We start from the raw sequence: 11196 nt of genomic DNA, 5'->3' as shown, positions 1-11196 counted from the left end.
TTTCGTTTAATCAATCATTTAATATATAATTGCACTCGGATTTTCTGTGTTAGTCGGGCTAACTATATATATACTTGTCAAGAGCTCATAGATAAAATAGATGCCAGAGAGAGTCACTGCTATAGATCTACGGGACAAGAACCAATCTTAAATTCAATCCCAATCAAATCACATCCATCCTATGAAGGGTTCAATACTTACGGATTAGTATGTAATATAAATAAATGCACTTATGAGCAGAATAGTTAAACTATTACATAAATTGGTTATAGTATGACATAAATAGTTGTATATATGAGTCGAATAGTTATTTTTTATATATAAATTAGTTATAGTATGATATAAATAGTTGTACTTATAAGCTGAATAGTTGACTATGTCTAGCCAAGTTTTGAGTTTAAGCCATCTCTCTACTGGCAATGTAATCTGGAATTTGAAATTGATTTGTACTTGTCACTTTGCAAATGTTTAGTATGGCTCCTCGTCGCTTTATGAAGAAGATTGATGAGGCATCATCTAGCAGAGCTGTGGTGGAGATACTCCTACAACGAGCTAAAGATCGTTGAGGAGGTGATCCTCGGGCGAGAGGATGTGATGCATTGATCGCCTTACTATAAGGCGTTAGATTGGTAGAACTTGCAGCTATTCTATGCTCGAGATAATCACATTTCCCAGTTTCCGCTAATGGGTGTGGTGTGCATTTTTTTACTTTTGCTATTATTGATTTTTGACCATGCTCAGTCGCACTGACTTCGAATTGATGCAGGTGGATGTTGCACCCAAGTGAGGGTATTGGTCGTTCAAGGATCTTTCGTGCATCTTTGAGTTGCTCATGGGTGCTAACGAGTGTCGACTATTGTGGGCCAACTCATGCACGTTCTAAGAGGAATTTTACTGACGCGGAGATGTTGGCCCAAGAGATTCTTAAATGATCGTGGGATACCACTAGAACCTTCCAGATGCGCCGCAGAGAGATTACTATCACTCCCTTTGATTTGCCTATGTCGACATAGCTTCCCTTTACAATCTAGAGGTCGGCATGGATAGGCTTTTGAGGTAGGGGAGCGCTCAAGTGCTTGAGTGGTTGGGTCTTATCGGGGGACATCTTGTGAAATTGGTCAGTTCTTGCCCGAGTTGAAGACACTTGGCACCTCTGTGCTGCATAAGGTGCACCTATTTATGCTAGTACTTATTGGGCGCTTGATGGCTCCAGGCAAGAGTAGTCGCATGCATGCTCGATATCTTCCCTTTTTGGGGAATTGAGAGTTGTTTCTAGGTTCAACTGCGGTAGCCTTGGATACATCCATCTCTTGTTTGAGATGAAGGTTGCTTCTCGGATGCCAGCTGGAGACGATTGCGATTGTCTCTATATGACGCGTCATCGAGGTACTTTGTATTTTCTTTGAAATTCTTACTTGATTGTATTGTTTCGAAGGGCTGAATGGTTCCCGAGTTTTTTTTTATAGATGTGGGTGTACGAGCACTTTCCTGATGTAGCACCTGCTCGTCCTAGTCATGGAGCATATTACTTCGCTGCTTCCTTGGGAGCATTGCAGAAGAAGACCTCCCTGACTACTGCCCGCAAGGATTTACAAGTAGTGAAGATTTAGTAGGTATGTTTGAATCTTAAAGAGCTAGAACTTTTTGAATTGTACTTTGACTATGACTGTTTGATTTGCATGTTATATTTCGACCTTTTGATAGGGTCCCTGTTCTGTATCGTGCTGCTTGTGCAAGGTTTTGACGTAGTGGAGGGTGCTGATCCCCGTGATTCATCATCTAATTTGGTTCATGGGCGAGCGCATTTCTTGTCAGCATAATACAAACTAGATGGTCGTTCCCCTCGATCCTCCATCCGATTATGATGGACCTTGAGAGGGGGACGAGCTCTTTGGACATCCATGAGCCACGGGACCCATGGGTCATTCTTCTTGCCTTGAAATTTCTTTATTGATTTGGAAGCCATCTACGTGGCTTTCAGGAGCCGATCGACTCGCGCCACAGGTCAAGTTTCGGTGTTTGGTGAGTAGTTATCATGTCTTTGTACTTTGTATTTGTTGTCTTGATTGATTTGATTTTCCTAACTCTGTAAGTTTCATGTAGGTTAGGAGGACGATGGGTACCCTGAGACGCCCCACGTTGACCGCGTCTCCGTTATATTGGAACTGACGGAGAGCCCATCGAGATGGTTTTTCCTCCGGCGTCGCCTACTACGTGTTATGCTTTGTAGGCCTTGCCTTCGGATTTCCCTCCTGTGAGTTTCCGAAATTCTTGAACTTGTACTTGACTTTGAAATGATTGATTCTGATTGTATTTTTTGATTGCATGCAAACTTCATATCAAAAAGTGAAGCGTTTCTTTAGAGTGATGGATTCTCTCAAGCATCACCGTGTTCATCAAACAAGGTTATTCACTTGTCGGTGTTAGGATGTTAGTTTTTTTTCTTTACTCTGTGTCGCCTTTAACTTGACCTGATTTGATGTGAACTTGACATGAGGCAAGAATAACATAATTTGAAGTTTATTAGAATGTTATTTGACAAAGACACGAAAAACCAACCACATACATGTCCCTAACCGGAACACCCATACAATTATATCTGAAAGTTAACTCCATTAGAATTTGACATTAACTAAAGCGAACCCTACCTGCGACCTAATACCCAAGTGAATTTAACTCGAAATAAAAGAAAGAAAATTTTCTAAAAGGAATATCAAAAGATAGGTTACTCAACCAGAAAATCACTTGAATCCTACAGAACTAATATGACTACCCGAATCGACAAATTTGAATCCCATAGCACTAAGACAACTACTAGAGTGGGACATGGGCGGGTGGACATGGGGGTTGTTTGAGCCCGACATGAAATTGGCCCAACACAGAACGAACCCGTTTTTAGCTTCACACAACACGCACTAGAGGCACACTAATGACCATGGATCGATCATGGACATGATTTTAGTAATTTTGCACGAACCCAACACATGCCTACACGAGCATGACGGGTCGGCCAGTCGCATAAGCACACTTATACCAATTACCAAAATATAATAAAACTAGTAGGGGTCCACTGACATGACACGACCCGACATAACACGTACACCATATGTGGGTAGGACCAGCATGAGCTTCACTTATAAAGAAAATGCACAAATCTGACACGATGTAAAGTTCCATAACCCATTTCAGACACAACATGTTACAACACGGGAACTTGATACTTGGGCCTACACGGCCATGAACATACGACACATGCCCAGTTCTACCTAGAGCTGTCAAAAACTGACCCGACCCGAAAACCCGACATGAACCGACCGAAACCGTAACCGGCCATGACCCGAAATTTCGGTAAAACAGGTAACCCGAAACCCGACCTGTACCCGACCCGAAAAATCGATATCCGATGTTAACCTGATGTTGTATGACCCGAATCCGAACCCGATACCCGACCGAAAGATGATTGATAACCGAACTGACCCGACTGAACAATGATCCAAACTCGATTCGATAGCCGACAATGACCTTAATCCGATTTTCACCACATAACCTGTTAGTGACTCGAACTGCGCAGTAAATATTTTACACTTGAATATTTTGTGATGACCAAATCAGTATTGACTCAATCCTAACCCATGTCCAAGAGTTAATCCGACCCGAATTTTAACCAACCCGAAAATTATCCGATCTGAACTTGATCCCAAACCCGAGATTAACTGCTACAAACCCGAATATGTAAGACCCAAACCCAAAATTGAACCCGACCCGAACATGACTCGACTCGAACCCGACTTGAACCCGAAATAGAAAATACACCTGATATGACCCGAAAACCAACCCGACCGAACCCGACCTACACCTGAATAATAAAGTAACCCGACACAATCCGGCCTGATAATGATCAAAGACCCAACCCGAACCCAATCTGATGACCTGTTTTGTCACCTCTAGTTCTACCGACCCAAATTGACAACTCTACCGAAAGACGGAAAGAAAATGGAATATGAAGGAAGAAGAAACCCGTAGTGGAGTTGGCAGGGAATGACATGACCCGCGCTTATACGTTACGCGATGTCGATATTTGGTCAACTTTAACTCTCGATATATGATTGTATACCCTTCTCCTCAATCCTAAAGAATCATCTTCTATTCGCTGTTCTTCTACTTCCTCTTACTTTTTCATCCAATTATCGCACCCAATTCAAACACCATGTCTCAGGTATCGCTGAAATTTCTTAAATTTCTGCATCAATTTTTCATTTATTGGAAATTTCAAACTTGAAATTTAATGAAGCATGATCATTGTTCAATTATTATCAATATTTTAACTTCGTCAATTATTAGCTAAGCTAATTTTATTAATTTCAAACATGTATTCGGTGTTATCCTTGACTCCCTGTATCTAAATTGATTTGGGGTATTTTTGTTAATTCTGCATTGCTTATTTTTGTGTTTTGATGATTTGAATTTTAGGGGTATGTATAATTTGACGAGCTCAAATTCTAATTCTTGTTTTTTTTTTTATATATATATTTATATAATTTGGTACGGAGTATTCTATTTAGGGGGTACTATTTGAAAATTTTGATTTTTTTTTTTGTGCTAAAATTTGTTATAGAGTATTTGCATGATTTACCGATTGGAAGTAGAACATGAACTATTCCTGTTTTTACGTCTTAGGCTCCGGTTGGTTTGGTGTTAAACGTTTTAAGTGAAAAATAGTTTTCCAGTTCCTTACCAGGAGATTCACAAAAAAGGGGAATGGGAGAAAATGGTTGAAGATCGATGGGAAGAACGAAGAGGGTGGTAAGGAGGAAAAGTGGAAAAGGGGTTTCCTTCCTTTCAAATGGAAAAGGTTTTTCCGGAAGTTATGGAAAATTGTTTTACATCTCTTGTCAAACCAAACAATTTAAAATTATTGAAAAGGGGAAATCGTTTTCCATAAAAACATTTTACACCAAACCAAACATTCCCTTAGCGTAATTTTTGGACCGAATTGGCTTTGTTCAGGTACAGGATTTCAATTATAGTAATCCCATAAGAGTGTTGTTCCGTGACTTTTAGCTTACTACAATAGTACCATTACCTTGACGTGTGATTAGTATGAAATTTTACTGAACCCTAAATCAATAGTGATGGATGGGTGTAGAATATCGATCGTTACTTGTCAAACGGTTCTGCTTCAAATTATCGTTATAACTTACAGTTACTTCTTATGTGTCATAGGATTTTATTTTGTGAAGGTATTCCTCGATACTGTGGACAAATGTTTGTGCATTGGAGACACAAAAATTGAGTTCTGTTATTGGTGTTTTCAGTGTATTGTTAATTGTTTATGAAGTTTTATAATTTATGCATGTGATTGGACAGTGTTGTCGAAGATTATAATTAACTCGTCTTTATACTTTGTTTAAGGATGCCTAGTTGTATTGGTTAATTGACTTGAATAAGTTATGATAAAAGGTTGCTTCATTAGTCGATAACTAAACTTTTACAAAAATAGATATAATGTTTGCATTTATTCTGACAAACAGGTGACTAACCTAGTTTATTATGTTTGGTGTTTATGTACTGTGAATTACTGGTAAATAGATATAAAGTTTTGCGTTTATACAGAGAAACAGGTGATTAACCTAGTTTATTCTGTTTGTTGTTTATGTACTTGCTGTGAATTACTGGAAAGTGTGATGCGTGTAGAAACTAGTGTGAAGTTATCTCTTAACCATTCTTGAATATTTGAAACTGTTGTAGAGTGTTTCCACTTGAATGGAAACTCTTTCTTTGCATGTATCTGACATGGGTATTGACGGTCTGCAGACTGTTGTTCTCAAAGTTGCCATGTCATGCTCAGGTTGCTCAGGGGCGGTGAAGCGAGTTCTGGACAAAACGGAAGGTTTGTTGTCTGATATTCATTTTTATCATCATTGTCCTTTTTCGCGGAACTTTCTGTTCATTCTTTTTTCATTTCCTGTCTTGTATTTTTGCTTAATAACTTGCTTGCTTCATCCCCCAATATGTTTAAAATTTTCCCTTCAGGGTGGGGTGAGATAAGACGAGCCCACTATTTATCAGACTTAATGTAAATTTTAATCTGTTTTGGTCCGTGGGCTTCCATGTTCGTCTGATTTGAAGATGTCTGCTTATCAAACTACTTTCTATATGGCTTTTGATGAAAATTTTAATGTAATATTTCTCATGGTCCCATGTCATACTGTTTCAAATTGCTTATATTGGAGAGTATTTAACAAAATAAGATTGTATCAAGCTGTAATTGAGGACTTAAAACAGAACACTTGTAGAAGGATTATCATTGGTTCACATGGTTACAACACCTGTTAGCCAATTATTTTGTATGTAAGAGCTGATAGAACTACTAGATACTCTGATGGGGAACTTGAAATATGCATAGTGGACGATATGCATTATATAGACTTCAGTAACGTTCCCCGTGACCTTTTTTTTGTGGGTTTTATGTTTGGCTTAAAGTTCTTCCGTCTCAAAGAGAATTCCCCTTAGCTGTGTCATTGGCTATAGAACTTGGTTGCTTGAATTTAGCTGTGACTGTTGTCTTCTTCTTTTTTTCTTTTTCCTTTTCTTTTGGATTCTTGGCCCACTTTCTATTGTTAAGGATTAATAGGATGTGGTCCAAAATACAATAACAACATATAAAAAAACTTTCAATCGTAAAGTAATAAAACAAATTCAACGAAGCGCTTCGGCGCCGCTTAATCACAAACGCTTCGCTCAGACCTAATTAAGCACTTTGCCCTAGAGCTTCGCGCTTAAGCGCGCTTTTTTAGACACTGGGTTCAATGGAGCTTTACTTTAATAAATGAATTTCGGGAGAGAAATTTCCTTCATGATGTTTTCCTCCCCCCATTCCAATCCTCGGAGGAATTTGCATTGGGGTATTGGACCGAGTGGTGAATAAATGAGAAATGTGCATTGGGGTTGCCAGGATGGGAGTGTGTTGTCACGTGCTGACTGAGCGATGCCCATGGACTTGAATGCGGCTGCATGCGATGGTGTGGGAGGCCATCCGTGACAGTGGTTGCTACCAAACAATGAAAAATACTACGGAGTAAAACTTTTCTGCTCTAAGAGAGTAAATGTAAAACAAACGTAAACAATATATGTTCAATCTCCTGTTTGCTTTTGCTGAAAATGTGTACATATTAGCTATCAGAAAGCTTGAAAAACCATACAGACTTTCTTCAGTAGTCCTCGGAATATGTTTTAGACAGAGTCATGGTGAATGTGAATCATGAAGTTGTTGGTATATATAAATGTATTTTGTCCATAATGTGTTATCATGGTTTGTACTAGCAAGTGGAAATCCAAATCTCTGTTTGATTTACTTTTCGTTTTTCCTGGGAAAGTGGTGAGTAATAAATTGGGTATTTGTGCTTTTGTTCCTGTGGCTAATCCTAGTTTAAGATCTAGCTGCATAAAGATAAATTAACTACGCCATGAGAGTTTTCTTTCAGATAATTAATATTCTACCGATGTTCATGATGTGATTCTAAAATTTGATCTTATCAACATTTCAAGGGTACAGCAGTGAATTATCTTTCACTGTTTTTTTTGTAGATTTGAGGACTTGTTAATCTGTAAAATGCACCAAACAGAGGGAGTAGTAATTTAATGGTACCATGGAAGCATATTCTTTTAGGTAAACTAGTACTGACAATAATTGGGATGATGGGAGTTTCAGGGGTTGAATCATATGACATCAATATGGAGGAACAGAAGGTGACTGTTAAGTGCAATTTACAGCCAGAAGCTGTTCTGCAGATTGTTTCAAAAACTGGAAAGAAAACCTCCTTCTTTGAAGACGCAGCAACAGCAGCAGCACCAGCAGCACCAGCTGAACCAGAAACGAAGTCCACAGAAACTGAAACAAAGCTAACCGAAGAAGTTGCTGCTCCTTGATAGAGATGGTTCCATGGGGTATAACCATGTATAAAACTTAAAACTCGCTATTTTGTAAGTTCAATGTTCCTGGACACTGGATCTTCCTAGATCTGTAAGCAATAACTTCAACTGTGGTTTCCTCTGCAGTTCTGCTCCTGTATCACTTGACTAAGTGTTTGAATTAAAACATCTTTCGTACTACTATTCAGTATTCAGTAAATCTTGACGGTAAATTAAAACTTCAAATGCGTTTTCGTCGGTCAATCTTTTTTTTTTTTTTTTTTTTTAATGTAGCTGAAAAAGAGCTGACCCGAATTGAGATTTCCCGATCATAACCAGATGCCATTGAACTCGAGAAAATGGTAACCTGAACTTGACTTTGCCTGTCCAGAAATTAATCTGACACCCTAAGACCACCATCATCCTTGACCTTTGGTCAAGTGTAAAACAATTTCTCTCTCATCCTTCCCATTATTCCACCTCATTTTCCACTAACTTGACTATCTACTACTTAAACCTCTTCTTTATTTCCACAATCTTAATCCAAGGTCAAGGGTTTCTTTTACCAACTTTCCACATATTTCTCACCTCATATTATCTCTCCTAGACAATTTGCAGTACTAATTTTAACTACTAATAATTTCTTAATTGAATAACCATAAGTAAATATAAAACAATGAATTTTTATTGATTAAAATTATCACTAATAATTACAATAAATAAATATTATATTTTTATGCTAAATATAAATGTAATGTAACCATTAAATAAACAAAATAATAGACAAAACAATGAAACTAATGTCGTTGGTTTATTAGTCAACCCAAAAGAATAAAATAAAGAAAATAATTTTGCAAAATCTTCCCATTTTGGTTGCCCAAGGGGTCAGATATCTGCCCCCTGTCAAGTATAAGTTTAACTTGATAGTAAGTAAAATCAACATTGTGAAGGGTTGAAGAGGTCAAGTAAAGCTTGACAGGATACATCAGTCATGGTTGCTGATGCTCTAACATGAGACCCAAACATGACACCCTATTCGAAATCGCCCCGAGAATTGTTAAAATAGGAATACATAGTTTCCTAATACATGTTGAATATGTTATACGTAGGACTATAGAATTAGAGTCCTAGTATTATGTTAGTATAGGGTACGAATTACTGTAGGAGTAAAACTACTTATGTACGGAGTACTATAAAGGATTACGTGATGGTTAATAATATTCAAGCTTTGTGGGTTATTTATCATGCTATCAAGAGCAAGGTTTAATTATTTTTTTTCCCGAATCTCAATATAGTAGGCACGATCAATCGTAGGTAATAACAGTGAAGAAGATGAAGAGATTGTGCATCAGCCTCAAACAAAAACACGAACATATGATCTTGTCAAAGAATATCATCTTGGTTCAAGCGATGGACCAAGAACTCTGATCACGCCTATCAAATTACGTGGCTCGAAGAATTATGACGAGTGGGCAAATCACATGATGGACGTCAGAACGTGGTGGCTTTTAAGGTAGACTCTCGCGGCAAAACCCGATATGAACACAATAGCGACAATGTTAGGGGGGCAGCTTGCTTATTAGTTACATAAGGAAAGTCAACACATTGACTTTCCGTTAGTTAGTTAGTTGATGATGTGGCGCCAGTTTTTCTGATCCCAAAAAAGATCGATTTCAATTTCAAGAACTGATGTTTTCCAGGATTCTTGAAGATTACAAGAATCACTATCAATGGATTGTGTAATCAGATGCTCTGATACCAATGTTGCAGGATACTAATATCACTGCAATGAATCTTCAATGATGAAGATCGAATATAGAAAGTAGAAGATGAGTGTTGATTGAGAGAAGAGAAATAGAATGTTAGACAGAAAAGAGAGAGAGATTTAAGAGAGAAGATAAGAAGAAGTTGATGATATTATTCAATGATTAATCTCAATGATCAAAGAATACATATATACATATTTCTTAGCTTGATCAATAAGCTAAGTGGCCAACTGAATTCTACAATTGAATTTTGTTTTACAAAAACTGGCGCCACATCAACAACTAACTAACTAACTGAAAGTCAATGTGTTGACTTACCTTATGTAACTAATAAGCAAGCTGCCCCCCTAACAATACTGTTGAGCAATTTAACAAGTTACAGCAGACTGATTCAATAGAAGCATATCTAGATAATTTTGAGGATTTGAAATCTGATGTTATGAACACTCATCATGATTTACCAGAAGAATTTGTGTTGGAAAGTTTCATTGGTGGTTTAAGTCCCACAGTTAAACCTTTTGTCAAAGCATTTAAACCAACTACTATTGCTGAAGCAGTAGAGTTTGCTAGATTACAAGAAGAACAGACTGCAACCTTTTCACAAAAATTGTATACTCCAGGATCAAATACTTCTCAAAAAGCTATTCAAGCTATACCAATCAACACAAATTCTAGCCTTCCTGCTTAATTACTACCCACCCCAAACACAAAACCCAACCAGCTCGTCAAATATAACCCAAGATATGCCAAGAATTTCAGGCATATTCCAGCAGATGTGAGAGCTGATAAAGTAGCAAAAGGCTTGTGTTATTATTGTGATGCACCTTATGATAGAACTCATAAGTGTCAATTCAAAGAACCTCAGCTATTCATTGTGGAAATTTCTAGCAGTAATGAGGACAAAAGTTCTGACTCTAGTGAGAAGAACAAGATGAATTGGAGAGTACTGGAGTGACAGAACTAATTCTATCCCTTAATGCATTGTCTGGTAACCAAAATCAAACCATGAGAGTCAAAGGAAGCAGGCATAGCAAAGTGTTCCATGTGTTAATTGACTCTGGTAGTACTCATAATTTTCTAGACCTAGAATTAGCCAAAAAGATGGGTTGTAGGATTGAATCAATCTCTTCTCATGCAGTAACTGTTGCTGATGGAAACCACTTAGCTTGCTAGCATGTGTGCAAAGGTTTCACTTAGGACATGCAAGGTAGGACATTCACAGCACATATGATGTTGATCACACTGGGGGGGGGGGGTTGTGACATAGTGTTAGGAGTACAATGGTTTGCTACTTTGGGGCCAATTTGTTGGGATTTCAAAGCTCTATTAATGGAGTTTAGATTGGGGGGAATGTTAGTTTATACTAAAGGGAATTCATCCTCAGAAAGTGAAATTGGTGGAGGGGGAACCTTCTGCAAAATTGATAAATAGTGCAGTTCAATTGTGTCTTTTACAAGTTAGAGATGTCACTTTGATGTCTGTATCAACTGAGGTCAGTCAACAACAAACTTCTAGTGCA

The 11196-nt window shown here is 37.9% G+C and overlaps 1 protein-coding gene across 1 annotated transcript; it reads left to right on the top strand.

Annotated features, from left to right (window-relative positions):
• Nucleotides 1-4015: 4015 nt before the first annotated feature.
• LOC110796044 (copper transport protein ATX1) lies at nt 4016-8112 on the top strand. The gene is made up of 3 exons (XM_022001073.2): nt 4016-4216; nt 5815-5890; nt 7712-8112. Exons 1-3 carry the CDS (start codon nt 4208-4210, stop codon nt 7927-7929), a joined length of 303 nt encoding a protein of 100 aa, XP_021856765.1. The 5' UTR covers nt 4016-4207; the 3' UTR covers nt 7930-8112.
• The last annotated feature ends 3084 nt before the right edge of the window (nt 8113-11196 follow it).

The sequence above is a fragment of the Spinacia oleracea genome, chromosome 5 (assembly GCF_020520425.1).
Source record: "Spinacia oleracea cultivar Varoflay chromosome 5, BTI_SOV_V1, whole genome shotgun sequence".
In the NCBI taxonomy this organism is placed as follows: domain Eukaryota; kingdom Viridiplantae; phylum Streptophyta; class Magnoliopsida; order Caryophyllales; family Amaranthaceae; genus Spinacia; species Spinacia oleracea.
The sequence above is the reverse complement of the archived record's forward strand: the minus strand, read 5'-3'. Positions and strand labels throughout refer to the sequence as shown.

What these genes read in the sequence shown, in the direction of transcription:
- LOC110796044 (XM_022001073.2), top strand. An exon ending in AGTTCTGGACAAAACGGAAG is followed by an intron (nt 5,891 to 7,711) that starts GTTTGTTGTCTG and finishes TGGGAGTTTCAG; the next exon opens with GGGTTGAATCATATGACATC.